This window comes from Bufo gargarizans, chromosome 3, assembly GCF_014858855.1.
Source record: "Bufo gargarizans isolate SCDJY-AF-19 chromosome 3, ASM1485885v1, whole genome shotgun sequence".
Lineage (NCBI taxonomy): Eukaryota > Metazoa > Chordata > Amphibia > Anura > Bufonidae > Bufo > Bufo gargarizans.
In genome coordinates, this window is record NC_058082.1 from 165,832,012 (window position 1) to 165,847,655 (window position 15,644).

At 43.3% G+C, this 15,644-nt stretch overlaps 1 protein-coding gene across 3 annotated transcripts in view; it reads right to left on the bottom strand.

Moving 5' to 3' along the window:
• Positions 1–15,644, bottom strand: part of RB1 (RB transcriptional corepressor 1) — a 286,970-nt gene that overhangs the window by 244,093 nt on the left and 27,233 nt on the right. For all 3 annotated transcript variants that reach the window (XM_044288473.1, XM_044288474.1, XM_044288472.1), the window contains exon 6: positions 8,540–8,607. In XM_044288473.1, coding sequence (XP_044144408.1) covers positions 8,540–8,607 — 68 coding nt within the window. The remainder of the gene's footprint in view (positions 1–8,539; positions 8,608–15,644) is intronic.

Below are 15,644 nucleotides of genomic sequence, written 5' to 3' on the forward strand. Positions count from 1 at the left end.
ATACATTCCCCATGTTATGCTAGTATACGGTTGCCCTATAATTGCCACAAAGATTTACAAATTTGTATAACTTATAAAGCACAGACTTGAATTACACATTACATTTTATAAATTGGTGTCAACACAAGGATTCTTTACACTGACTAAACATCAGGTAGATCACTAACAAGTATGCGTAGGAACGCTTGTTAGCAATAATCTGCCGATGTAAAAGTGCCGCCAATTACCCAATGAAAGAGCAAAACGTTCATTTAAGAGATAGTTTGCCAGCAGCAGATCGTGCCATCTCAACAGCCTCTGCTGCGCCAAACAATGATTTTGTACAGGGATGAGCAATGGCATTAGTAATCGCTCCTCCACATACTGTGGAGGGCAGCAGTCTCCTAAACTGACAAGCAGAAGCGCTTCCTTCCCGACAGTCGTCTGCTCAGTTGAGCAATGTGAAGGGGCCTTTACACCAGCAGCTACAATTACACCCACTAAAGAATCCAAAGAGACCTAACTAGTGGCTAAAAAGAAAACACTTCATGGATCTATGTAGTCCCAACCATTATAATATCATCCCTCTGAAAAAGAAGCAATGCAGTCTGTAGGGAGAATTTACCAAGCCCTGCACTAAAGAATTCAGACTTCAAAAGGCCATAAAATAGGGTTTTGCAACCTTTTGGGCTTATTTGTGTAGAAACTTTTGTGACAAGCATTTTTACACCACTCCCTCCACTTTAGAAAAATAGGCGGGGAAGTGGGTGTGGTTAGCATTGTAATTCGTTTCACACCACATCTATCAAGTGAGGCTTTTTAGAAAGTTGCCAACATTTTCTCAATCTTACTCCAGTAGGGGGTGGCATAGAAAATGGAGTAAATAACTTAAAGATACAAAGTTATCAAACACTGAATGACATTAAATACATTTGGCCCAAACTCCTGATAAAAAAAAATCCCCCTTCCCCCGTGACTTCTGTTTGAAAGAACATACGTCACATGATTGTTTTTAGAGCTGCTGACAGGCCATAGTACACCTCTGACCTCGTAGTACACCTCTGACCATCTGGAAGTCAATAGGGCCTGCTGGTTCCCAGCCACTGTGCAACAGATCTGGCAGCTCATCCTGATTTCCATTGATGGTCAGCCTCCCTGTTGGCCCTTATTCTCATATAGAATAAACAGGTATGGAAAAGTGACTAGTTCTCTTTAACCCTTTCGCACATATAGCGGGCTTCATGGCCTGCGGGCCCCGCCGTTTCAAACCCACGGCTAAATACCGCGACTGACAATGCCAATCGCAGTAATTAAAGCCTTTAGATGCCATGATCCTCTGCGGCCAGTGAGGATGCTGGAAACTGATTTCAATACACAGCCTCGCTGAAGAAGCTGAGGACATTGAAGTTGCAATTCTTATTTTGGCCACCAAGTGACAGGCCAACATAAAAAATTAGCAATAGTTGGTAATAAATGCATTTTAAAAAAAAATCCATGATTGTTCAGAATAAAAAGAAAAATGGATTTTGTACACTCAAATACGAGCTTCAAAACCCTCACAAAAAAGTAAAAAAAAATAAAAAAAAATATATATATATATATATATATATATATATATATATATATATATATATTATATATATATATATATATATATATATATATATATATATAAAAAGTTTAAGTCACCTTCCTTTCCGTATAATAAAAATATACTGGTACTTAAATATCATGGGTATTTCCACAACGGAAAACGCTCGTACTATTAAAATATTTTTCCAATATGGCGATGGTGCCATGGAAAAAAGGGTCAAAATGGCCAAGTTGCCATTTTTTTTTTATTGCTTCTCTTACCCACCAAAAAAAGTTATAAATTGTGATCAAAATCAAAGAGTCACAAACACTCCAAAATGGTAGCCATAAAGATTGTCCCACAAAAATGAGCCCCCACACAGCTCAGTAACTTATTTTTTTGGATATATAAAGTTATGGGGGGTCAGAATATGTTGATTGAAAAAAAATAAATAATTTTTTTATTTACAAGTTTAAATTTATTTTTACACTATTTAGAAAAAAACGAACAAAAAAAACAACAACAATACATATGGGATATCGTTGTAATCATACTGACCCATTTTTGCCACAAACGGAACTCTGTGGGAGCAAAAACCCGTAAAACGGTAGAGAAATTGCTTTTTTTTCCCCAATTCCACCCCATTTGGAATTTTAGATACATTGTATGCCATAATTAATGGTGGCATTAGAAAATATAACTTGTTCAGCAAAAAGTAGAAATTACCCTTACTGGTAATTAGTTTTTCCAATAACCTCCACAACGGCACTGACAGGAGGCTGTCCCCGCCCCCAGGACAGGAAACAACGCAGGAGCACATAATTTAAAAGGCCTCCTCCCCCTTACCTATCCAGTCAGTAAGAGTACTCGGAAGTGATGCAAAAAAGAAAAACATTTTATCAAATTACATCACTTGACAAAAAAGGATAACATAATATAAGCATAACATCACATAATATAAATCCACAAGGGAGGGAAAAAATTCTGTGCCATTGTGGAGGTTATTGGAAAAACCAATTACCGGTAAGAGTAATTTCTACTTTTCCCCGGAACCTCCACAACGGCACTGACAGGAGGATTAACAGAGTAAGCCACAAGGGGGGACAACAGTAGCAAGAATTGTATGACCAAAAGTATAAGTCTGGATTTTTTGGAACATCAAGTCTATAATGGTTGTAGAAGGTCATAGGGCTTGCCCACGTGGCCGCTTTGCAGATCTGGTCTAAGGAGACAGAGGCCAACTCTGCCCAAGAGGATGACACGGCCTTTGTAGAGTGAGCTCTTATTCCTGTAGGAGGAAGGAGATCTTTTAATATAAGTTGTTGCAATTACCTTTCTAATCCATCTTGATATACTGTAGATGACTTGCTGGCCCCGTTGTCCTTGTTGGCACGTTGATACTGAAGAAATAATTGACCGTGAGTCTGAAGTCCTTCTAACATCCAGGTTGTGGAAGCTCTTCTCTTTTTCGGTAGTTGGGTTTGGACAAAATGAAGGCAACGAGACTTCCTGATCACAGTGAAATCTAGAGACCACTTCTGGAAGGAACGAAGGGCAATGCCTGAGGATTATACGGTCGTCCAGTATAGTTAGGTTAGGTGACCTACAGGAAAAAGCTTGTATTTCCCCAATCCTTCTTGCGGTGGTTAATGTCACTAAAAATACAGTTTTGTAGGTTAGTAGCTTCAAGGAAATTTTGTCCACTGGTTCGAACAGATGCTCAATCAATACTGAGAGGACCAAGTTTAGATCCCATGGTGGGATTACAGAACGGACAGTTGGTAACTTTCTTGTGGCCCCTTTAATGAAGCGCTTAATAAGGGGTGAGTCAGCCAACTTTTTGTTATCCAAGAAGGCGCTGAGGGCAGATATTTGCACTTTTAGAGTGGCGGGTCGAAGATCTTTATTTAAACCCGATTGTAAGAATTCAAGTAGAGAAAGACAGGAAGGCCTTCCAGGTTCTTAAATAAATGTTTGAGGCAATTGGTTTAAAACTTAGCATAAGAGTGGAAATGACCTCATCTGACAATCCTTTCTTTTTTAAGACTGACCGTTCAACTTCCAGGCAGTCAGGTTGAGCTGTTTAAGTCCTGGATGATAAAATCAGACCCTGATGGAGAAGGTCTGGGATTTGTGGCAAGGTCCAAAACACCCCCGCAGATAGTTTGAGGAGCAGGGGAAACCAGGCCCTCCTTGGCCAACATGGTGTAATGAGGATCGCCTCTATTTTCATAAGCCTGTATCGCCTCTATTTTCATAAGCTTCCTTGGTATTAGAATGAAAGGAGGGAATGCATACAGAAGAGTGTTTGGCCAAGGCTGGGATAGGGCATCTATCCAAAGTGTCTGATCTTGCCGGGATAGGGAGCAACATTTTTCGGTCTGCCTGTTGTCCCCTGTGGTGAACAAATCCAAGTCCGGATTTCCCCACTTTTCACAGATGTTGCGTGCGGAACACCTGGGGATTTAAAGACCATTCCCCTTCCTTCAAGGTTGTTAAACTGAGGAAATCAGCTACAAAATTTAGTTCTCCCTCGACATAGACTACAGATAAGGACAGAAGATTTCTCTCCGCCCAGACAAATATGTTGCGAGCTAAGGGTGCTAGGGAGCGGCTTCTTGTTCCGCCCTGCCTGTTGAGGTAAGCAACCGCTGTGGTGTTGTCCGATAACACTTTTACTTGTTTTGAGGATGAGGGTGTGTGTAGATAAGTGATGACTTTGTAAGTGGCCGTAAGCTTTTTTAGTTTTGAAGATGCTTTTAACATATCCGGGCCCCATCTTCCCTGTACTATCTTCCCATTTGCATGGCCTCCCCATCCTGATCCGCTGGCATCTGTGGTGATTATCATTTCATATTTTTGTCTCCAATAAACTCCTGTGTTTAGGTTTTTTCCTACTTTCCACCACATGAGGGATTTTATTTTATTTTTTACAGAATTTGGGATGTAAATCTTTTTTAGGGGCAGAGATTGTTCCGTCCCACGAGGATTGAAGGAAGGACTGAATCACTCGAGTATGGCTTTGAGCCCATCTGACTGACGGGATCGTGGAAGTGAGAAGGCCCAGAATAGTCATAACGTTCCTGAGAGAGGCAGTCCTTAGACTGCAGAAACAGGAGATCTCCGGTAACAACTTGGTCCTCTTTTCTGTGGGTAGAAAGGACATTAGTAAATGAGAGTACAATAGAACCCCAAGGAAGATCTTTCTTCTGTCCGGGGATAGATCAGATTTTTTTTTTAAGTTTATGATCCACCCCAGGGTGGTGAAACAGTCCTAAACCAGGGAGAGAAGGAGTCTGAGGAGTTCTTCTGAGCGAGATGCTATTAAGAAGTCGTCCAGATATGATATTATTAGAACTTTTGGGAGAAGTAGGTGTTGTATGACGTCGGACATGATTTGGGAAAACACTCTTGGGGGCTGAAGAGAGACCGAACAAATTGGAAGTGGCATAAATTTTCTCCCATGAAAACAGCAATTCGTAAATATTTTTGACGGGGTGGATATATTGGAACATGGTAGTAGGAGTCCTGTAAATCTATTGTTGCCATTAAACAATCTTGAGGGAGCTGATTTACGATAGATTTTATGGTTTTCATCTTGAACTTTTTATATATAAAAAAATAAATAAACCCTGTTTAGGGATTTTAGATTTATTATCAACCGAAAGGACCCGTTTGGTTTTTGTACTAAAAAGACTGGAGAATAGAACCCCCTTCCGTATTGATCTTTTGGGACAGGAAGGAGTACCTTCTTTTCTATTAAGGAGGAGATTTCTGACTCTAGACAAAGTTGTTTTTGTAGAGGAGACAGCTTTGTGTTTATTGTGAACTGATTTAACGGAGAGGATAAAAACTCCAGTTTTAATCCTTCCTTTAGGGTGTTTATTACCCAAGGGGAGGCATGGATTTGTTCCCAAGCAGGAATGAAGCCCGTTAACCTGCCTCTTACCCGACTTCTGGCGTCATTGAGTGGGGCGAGAAGAACTTTCGGGGTTAAGAACCCTTTACCCCTGCCTTTGGAAGATTGCCATTTTCTGGAGCCTTCTTTCTATTTGGGGTCCACTATGGCCTTTCTTTGGTTCTGAAAGGATCGTCTCTGATGAAAGTACCTATTTTCCAGTGGGAATCCTTTATTTTTATCAGACGCCTTTTCAAGGATGTCATCTAACCCAGAACCAAATAATCTGTCCCCTTCACAGGGGACGGAACACAGGGGGACTTTTTGAGCCTGCGTCCCCTGACGAGGATCAAAGCCAAATTGTTCTTCGGGCCGCGTTTGAAAGTGCAGCTGATCTAGCGGAAAGTTTAAAGCTTTTTTTTTTTTTTTTTTTTTTTTTTTTTAACATGGGTAGGGATGCAAGGATTTCTTCCATAGGGGTACCCACAGCAATGTGTTCTTCTAGCTGATTAAGCCAGATCGAGAGAGTTCTGGCAGTACAGGTAGAGGCAATACTAGGGCGTAGCATGGCCGTGTTAGTTACCCAAGCCTTTTTCAGTACACTCAGATTTTTTTTTTTTATCCATGGGATCCTGTAAAAGGCCCATATCTTCAAACTGGAGAAAATATTTTCTGGAGATGCAGGCAACCGATGCATCTACTTTAGGTGCTTTGTCCCATAAATTATTTCCAGACTCTTCAAAGGGGCATTTCCTTTTAAAAGCGTTTGTGACCGTCGTTATTTTTTCCGGGTCTTTCCACTCCTTTGATATTAGAGATTTTATGTTGTTATGGATTGGGAACGCCCTTCTACGCCTTTCTTCCAGACCCTGAAACATATGGTCTGGAATTGAATGTGACTCTTTAACATCTTCTATGAGCATAGTAGCACGGATGGTTTTTAGGAGACCGTCAGTTTCTTCTGGGAGAAATAAGGGCCTGCCTGAGCAATCATCAGAAGAGGCCGAATTGGATTCAGAAACCAACACTCCCTCATCAAGATCAAAAGGCAATTCAGAGGTATAGGATCTCTGGGATGTGGATGGTCGTGGAGATTGAGACGCAATTTTTAAGTCCACAGCAGTATTAACCTCCTCCTTAATAATCGCTCTCATGGACTCTAGGAGGGAGGGCGACTCCTCAAACAACTTTTTTGTGCATTTCTGTCACAAGGGTTTTCTATTTTTTGAGGTAAAGGATTTCTTGCAAATGGCACATTTTCTGCTTCCTGCTGGCTTGGGAGTCATGGTCTCAGTGCCCTAAAAGAGAAAATAAAGGGCAGTAGGACCATGAACCCAACATTTGCACTTAGGGCTACCACCTCACCAGAGTGAATTTTTTCCCATAACAATAATTCCCCAATAGCGATTTAAACAACAGGGTTAGATTGTACAGTAGCAGGTAGCATAATCATCCCCCAGGGGATGAGGCTTATCGAGCTGAGGGCAAAGGCAGCGGGATCACCAGGCTTTCTAGCGGCGTCCTCTACTGGAGCGAGCATGGCAGCAAGCGGTGAGCATGAGCTGGATGGAAGGCTTCATTGCAAAAGCCGACATCTCAGCCCCACTCTTATTCCCGGAAGTACGCCAAAATCTCACGAGATTTTCTTGCCCAAGTAGAATCTCGCCTGGTGACGACATAGGTCAGAGCGATTTCCCTCTTCTCATGGGAAAAAAACGTGAGCCCGGGGATGCCTGCACGCAGGTCTTACTCCGAGGGACAGGAAAGGGAGGAACGCGCATCCCCGGGAGACACGTCCCCTGCATTAGCCCTCCCACAGCCTGGGGAACGAAAACAGGTTTAGCAAGATGAGAACCTTCCTGGCACTGCAGGAGCGGCTCCTATGTATCCCGAGGACAGGAAACAACGACTGGATAGGTAAGGGGGAGGAGGAGGCCTTTTAAATCATGTGCTCCTGCGTGGTTTCCTGTCCTGGGGCAGGGACCCCCTCCTGTCAATGTTGTTGTGGAGGTGCCGGGGAAAATATAAGCCCTCGTACAGCTATGTGAACAGAACTATAAAAAAAAGTTATGGCTCAAGGAAGATAGGGAAGAAAAAATAAAACAAAAAAACCTCCGGCATTCTAAGAGTTAAATGTCACATGTTAAGGTTGCTTTCACAAAGCTGTATGTGATCCTTGAAACACTGTCCATTTCACAGCTGCATTTCCCAGACAGACTGAAGCGCATCTCAGCAGAACTCGCTGTATCATGGTGATATAGGATACTGCGAATTCCTGTCCAACCATGCGTTGAAAGCGTTGTATTCACAAGTACAGGATGGCAGACTTGCCACCTGGCTGGAACTCACAGCATGATGACTCGTTTACATTTCCGTTTTTCACTGATGTGTGCTGTCCACATTTTCAGAGGCCAACACACATACCCATTGATTTAAATGGGTCTGTTCACATTTCAGTATTTATTTTACTGACTGGGTTAATAAAAAATAAAACAAAAAACAAACAAAAACAGGGACATGCACCATTTTGATCCGTGATGCGGATCAAGCACGCCCACTGAATTATATGGGTCCGTGAAAATCACTGACACACATCCGTGGTGTGTCAGTTTTTCACTGAAGACCAATTGGAGATTCTTTGGAAATGAATTTTCAGCTGAGCAACTTCCGTGAATTACGAATGACACACGGATGGCAAAAACAGACAAACGGACCAACCAAGGATCCTTCACGGATGAAACACGTACCATTTTTCCCCCCCCCCCCCCCCAAGGACGTGACACTGACACGGAAATGTGAATGAGGCCTAAGGCTATGTTCACATGGGACAGATGTGCTGCAGATTTGCCACATTGTACAATAGCAATGAAGTGGATGAGAATTAAAAAAAAATTAAAACATTTAAATAAAAAATCCACACACTGTAGGGTGTCCAAACAGTAACCATACATAACATGATGTCATTTTTAAGATCACCTTGAATATTTTTAGCTTTAGATTTATGTTCATATTTTCTTGTTAACCTGTACTGTTTCAACGTTTTTTCTTATTTTCTTCCACATTTCACTTTCCTTTACAAAAATTCTTACCTTTAGCTAAAATGAAGGTGATCCAACAGCTTTTCATAATGTAAAGCTTATTCGAATCTGCAGTGGTCCTGCATGACAAAAAACAATATTTGAACATTGCACTAACCATAGGCTATATTAAAATACACATTATACAGAGTCTGCGAAGTATACAGTTTACATTCACCCGACAACCAAAGAGAGAAGAGACAATTTACAAGTTAAAGGGCTAAATGTTAGTAAACTAGAAGACGTGCAGGGGTTTGGCATACCTATGTTAGCAAGGGGTTAGAGTGTAACTGCTTTTTCATCTTTTCCCATAAATTAAGGCCTCTTTCACACGGGCGCGATTTCCGCGCTGGTGCAAAGCGCGAGGTGAACGCATTGCACCCGCACTGAATCCAGACCCATTCATTTCTATGGGGCTGTGCACATGAGCGGTGATTTTCACGCATCACGCTCTATGTTGTGAGTTTTTCACACAACGCAGACCCCATAGAAGTGAATGGGGCTGCGTGAAAATCGCAAGCAAGTGCGGATGCGGTGCAATTTTCACGCATGGTTGCTAGGAGACTATCGGGATGGGGACCCGATCATTATTATTTTCCCATATAACATGGTTATAGGACAAAAATAGCATTCTTAATTCATAATGCTAAGTAAAATAGTGATGGAGGTGTTAAAAAAAATAAAAATAATAATAAATAAATAATTTAACAAGTGGATTAAGGAGAGTTACATTTTTTATTTTTTAACCCCTCCATCACCATTTTATTTAGCATACTGAATTAAGAATGCTATTCTTTTCCCTTTTAACATGGTGTAAAATCTACACAACACCTAGATCAGATTACATAGAAGTCTATGGAAAGGGGTGGGGAGTTGGAGGAGACGGCATCAACTGTGGCAAATAGGAAAAGGCAGAAAGACGTTCTGCTAGAGTGAATTGGAAGCAGGATCTCCAGTTTCTCCATATGTAATCTATGGGAAAATGACTCCAGCTAGTCTCCACCCAGTAGCCAGAAATAGTGACAAAGTATATAAAGGCTGAAAAAAAAGTCCATCCAGTTCAGCCTGTTATCCTGCAAGTTGATCCAGAGGAAAAAATAAATAAAAACCTGTGAGGTAGAAGCCAATTTTCCCCACTTTGGGGGAATAAAAAATTCCTTCCCGACTCCAATCAGGCATCAGAATAACTCCCTGGATCACAACCCCTCTCTAGTAGCTATAGCCTGTAATATTATTACGCTCCAGAAATACATCCAGGCCCCTCTTAGACTCTTTTAGTGAACTCACCATCACCACCTCCTCAGGCAGAGCGTTCCATAGTCTCACTGCTCTTACCGTAAAGAATCCTCTACTATGTTTGTGTACAAACCTTCTTTCCTCCAGACGCAGAGGATGTCCCCTCGTCACAGTCACAGTCCTGGGGATAAATAGCTGATGGGATAGATCTCTGTACTGACCCCTGATTATATTTATACATAGTAATTAGATCTCCCCCTCAATAGTCTTTTAAAGTGACTAACCCTAATTTTGATAAACTTTCAAGGTACTGTAGTTGCCCCACTCCAGTTATTACTTTAGTTGCCCTCCTCTGGACGCTCTCCAGCTCTGCTATGTCTGCCTTGTTTACAGGAGCCCAGAACTGTACACAGTACTCCATGTGTGGTCTGACTAGCGATTTGTAAAGTGGTAGGACTATGTTCTTACAGATAAATTTTGTAAACTGGGATTCATAAAACGTAACATTTACTAGATCATTTAAAATAATGTTTCACACTGGGTGAGAGATGACAATAACAACAAACTACCTCCATTATATCAAATCATCTACTCTTGAATGAATGAAAAAGGGTGGATCTCACCTCATCTGAGCAGGATCCACGACTGTGGAGGAAGGTCCTGGCAGTTGGTAGTACCTGGGACCGGTGTGACCAGGGTGCTTGTGTTGTGGTTGGCACCAAATACGCTCCTAATACACCCTATTATGGCTTTCCTACCTTCCTAGGGGTAAGGGGCTGTTCTTATAGCCTGCCTACCACACAAGGAGCACCCGCCCCGACAGGGGAGACCCCACACCGAACCTTTCCCTCAGTATGGGTCTAGTGTTCTATATAGCCCTAATTACAACGCCCTACATGCCATGTTTCTGTCTTTCTTTCCAGACATCATCAGGGGACTTCGCACATTTATTCAAGGGCAACTACAAATAAAAATTACAGACATACACTAAATACAGGTCACATATATTTCTGAGTACCGCATGTACAATAGCTTATCAACAGACTCAGTGTACTTACTAGAGATCAAGGTGGTTTTAGCCTCGTATCATCAATCAGGATAGTGGGTAATTCTTATCCTCTCTGTAGCATGGGAAGTGTCCCATGTCAGTCAGTGTCTCACCACAAATGGCAGTGATTTGGGTGAGCACTGAATAGTTGTTAGCCACCTCCTTAAGTACCTCACCTCTCAGTGAGTGTACGCCCCCCATGATTACTTGCCTCACCTGTCCGAGTCCATCGGGATGCATGTTGCTACAAGTGGAACGCACGCCGCTCGCGTGCGTCCCACGGACCGGAAGCTAGAATCACATGGTGCGGGCTAACCGGAAGTGAGGTCAGGGCCTGCGTCTGAGCGTTGCGTCGCATTCCGGATTTAAAGTTGGCAGGACAGCCAAGCGCACGCCACAATACTCAAGATGCCAGCTGATAGCTGGACCATGGAAACAGATGTATATTTACTGGAGTGCATAATGTGGCATATTTACTCCAGTTGTCCCAGTCATTATTCTAACCAAGTCCGCCATCAGATCCCATATGCTCATCATTTTAGATGAGAGCACGTGAGATCCAAGGGGGACTTAGCCAGACTGCATCCCTCTTAGTTCTCCTTTTATTGCGACTTAAATCATAAAAAGCTGCAGTAATTCTGTTGTTCATTTAGACCGGATAGAAGATTAATTTCGCCTCACATTGCAGGATCCTCTTATCAAAATCGCCCCGTCTCGTTCCTGGCTTAATTTGTTCAATCCCCATAAAGGAAAGGCAATCCGGTCTGCCATCATGTTCGGTGTTCACATGTCGTGCCACCAATGTGTCTCTGCCATTCCTTATATCGCTCAAATGCTCTCCTATTCTTCTCCTCAATTCCCTACCCGTCTTCCCGACATATTCTTTTCCACATTCACATGTGATTTTGTAGATTAGTCCCATGCTTCTGCAGTTAATGATGTCCTTAACTATGTAGGTTTTACCGGTATTGTTGCTCCTAAATGACTTTGCTTTGGTCATAAAGGGCCACGCCACACATCATTTGAAGTTGCCACTAATGCCTCTCTCAAGCCATGTTTTTTTCTGGGGCACTGGTGTATAGTGGCTATGCACCATCATATCACGGATGCTTCTGCCACATCGATACGTGATGCTGGGGCGCCCCTTTACGGCCTTACAAATGTCAGGATCCATTAAGAGCACATGCCAATGTTTAGATATGATGTCTCTGATTGCAGAGGAATAACCGTTGTATGTGCTAATAAGGCATGTGCTCTTAATGGATCCTGACATTTGTAAGGCCGTAAAGGGGCGCCCCAGCATCACGTATAGACATGGCAGAAGCATCCGTGATATGATGGTGCATAGCCACTATACACCAGTGCCCCAGAAAAAAAACATGGCTTGCGAGCGGCGTGCGTTCCACATGTAGCAACATGCATCCCGATGGACTCGGACAGGTGAGGCAAGTAATCATGGGGGGCGTACACTCACTGAGAGGTGAGGTACTTAAGGAGGTGGCTAACAACTATTCAGTGCTCACCCAAATCACTGCCATTTGTGGTGAGACACTGACTGACATGGGACACTTCCCATGCTACAGAGAGGATAAGAATTACCCACTATCCTGATTGATGATACGAGGCCAAGAACCACCTTGATCTCTAGTAAGTACACTGAGTCTGTTGATAAGCTATTGTACATGCGGTACTCAGAAATATGTGTGACCTGTATTTAGTGTGTCTAATTTTTATTTGTAGTTGCCCTTGAATAAACGTGCAAAGTCCCCTGATGATGTCTGGAAAGAAAGACAGAAACATGGCATGTAGGGCATTGTAATTAGGGCTATATAGAACACTAGACCCATACTGAGGGAAAGGTTCGGTGTGGGGTCGCCCCTGTGGGGGCGGGTGCTCCATGTGTGGTAGGCAGGCTATAAGAACAGCCCCTTACCCCTAGGAAGGTAGGAAAGCCATAATATGGTGTTTTAGGAGCGTATTTGGTGCCAACCACGACACAAGCACCCTGGTCACACCGGTCCCAGGTACTACCACCAACTGCCAGGACCTTCCTCCACAGTCGTGGATCCTGCTCAGATGAGGTGAGATCCACCCTTTTTCATTCATTCAAGAGTAGATGATTTGATATAATGGAGGTAGTTTGTTGTTATTGTCGTCTCTCACCCAGTGTGAAACATTATTTTAAATGACCTAGTAAATGTTATGTTTTAGGAATCCCAGTTTACAAAATGTATCTGTTATATTTGGGTGTAACTAGATACCACTGCACACATACCTGAAGTGGTGGTATAACTAATATTATTAGGACTATGTTCTTATCACGGGCATCTATGCCCCTTCTGATGCAACCCATTATCTTATTGGCCTTAGCAGCAGCTGCCTGACACTGGTTTTTGCAGCTTAGTTTGCCGCTTATTAAAATTCCTAGATCCTTTTCCATGTCAGTGTTACCGAGTGTTTTATCATTTAGTATGTACGGGTGACTTGCAGTATGCCTTCCCATGTGCATAACTTTACATTTGTCAGTGTTAAACCTCATCTGTCACTTATCTGCCCAAGCCTCCAATCTATCCAGATCCCTCTGTAGCAGTATACTGTCCTCTTCAGTGTTACTTCACACAGTTTAATGTCATCTGCGAAAAAATGATGATTACACTTACCGGTAAATCGGATTTTCCTGACCCCACGACAGCACCTTAGAGAGATGGCTCCGCCCCAGGACAGGAAACCTGCAGCATAAAAAGGTGGAGCCGCTCTCCCACATCAGTGAGTTTCCAGAGCATGAGAGGGACTCCCCCTTACGTTAGTTTAAAGTTTTACATAAAAATAAAATCCGATTACCGGTAAGTGTAATCATCATTTTTCCCCTCCCCCCACGACAGCACCTTAGAGAGAGATTTCAGAGCTCATCCTCAGGGTGGGTGACAGAACTCAAGACTTTAGTGCCAAAGAGAAGGTCAGAAATAGAGTCAAGCTGAAGCCTATAGTGCTTATAAAAGGTGGACGGAGAAGACCAGGTGGCCGCCCGACAGATCTGTTCAATAGACACGCTGGCCCTCTCTGCCCAAGAAGTGGAAACCGCCCTCGTGGAGTGAGCCCTCACAGAAATAGGGGGAGACACACCGGATACTGAATACGCCAAGGATATAGCTTCTCTGATCCACCGGGCAATAGAAGCCTTAGAGGCAGTATTACCTTTCCTAGCACCACCGAACAGAACAAATAAGGCAGAGGACTTCCTCCAGTCTTTAGTCACCTCCAGGTACTGCAAAATACACTTCCTGACATCCAGGGAATGCAGCTCCTTCTCTCTGTCATCTTTTGGTTCTGAAAAGAAAGCTGGGAGAACTAAATCCTGAGCCCTATTAATCCTAGAAGGAACCTTCGGCATAAAACCAGGATCTGGTCTGAGAACCACTCTGTCCTCTCTGATGGACATAAAAGGGGGGTTAATAGAGAGGGCCTGAATCTCCCCAACCCTTCTGGCTGATGTTAAGGCTACCAGCAAAACTAGCTTAAGGGAAAGTACTTTAACCGAGCAAGAGGCTAAAGGTTCTAAGGGATGTCTGGTAAGGGCGTTAAGCACTAAGTTAAGGTCCCAGGGAGGAAATCTAGGGCCTGCTACTGGCGTAATCCTATCCACGGCCTTAAAAAACCTAACCACCCAAGGGTCCATGGCTAAACTTCTTCTGCCCAGAACCGATAAAGCTGACACCTGCACTTTTAGCGTACTTTTTGCCAACCCGAGGGACAATCCCCTCTGTAAAAAATCCAACACCTGAACTACAGAAAAATCTAACGGCCAGGAAACCCCTTCTGCGCCTATAAAAGGACAGGAACTTTCTCCATACTCGTGCATAAATAACATTCGTCACCTCCTACCTACTTTTCATCAAAGTGGAAATGACCTCCTTACAGAATCCCCGACTAGCTAAAAATGACCTCTCAAATTCCATGCCGAAAGATGTAGAGACCCTACTTCCGGATGGAACACTGGACCCTGAGATAATAGGTTTGGAATTCCTGGCAGGATCCACGGATCTGAAACTGACATTGCTCTCAACAGGGAAAACCACGCCCTCTTCGGCTAGAAGGGGGCTATCAGGATTACCCTTGCCCCTTCGTACCTGATCTTCCTTATTACTAGTGGAATCAACTGAAGCGGGGGAAAGGCATAGCCTAGCGGAAAATCCCATTTCTGGAGGAAGGCGTCCACCTCAGATGGGCACCACTCTGGACTGAGGGAGAAAAAATTCTGTACCTTTCTGTTTTCTCTTGTGGCGAAAATGTCTACTGAAGGCAAACCCCATAATCTTACTATCTGGGAGAAAATTTCTGGATTCAGAGACCACTCTCCCTGACGTAATCTCTGGCGACTCAGTAAGTCCGCTCGAGAATTCTCGACCCCTCTAATATGAATGGCCGAGAGTTGAAGCACTCTCCCTTCTATCTCTTCGAAAATCCATCTCGTCTCCTTCAGTAAAGAATCTGACCTGGTCCCTCCCTGACGATTGAGATATGAGACCACTATCCGATTGTCGGACATCTCTCACATGCCTGTTCTGGATCATAGGAAGAACTGCTCTCAAGGCCAGCAAAACCGCCCTCAGCTCCTTTCGATTTGACGAAAACCGTCTCTGACCTTGGGACCACTCTCCCTGAAAGATCTGATCCTCCACATGAGCCCCCCAACCCTAGGGGCTGGCGTCCGTGGTAACAACCACCGGTTCAGGAAAGGACCAGGGAAGTCCCTGGTTCAGATTTTTCACCTCCTTCCACCAATCTAGGGATGAAAGAGTCACTCCTGATAAGCTTATCACTGACTCCAGGGAT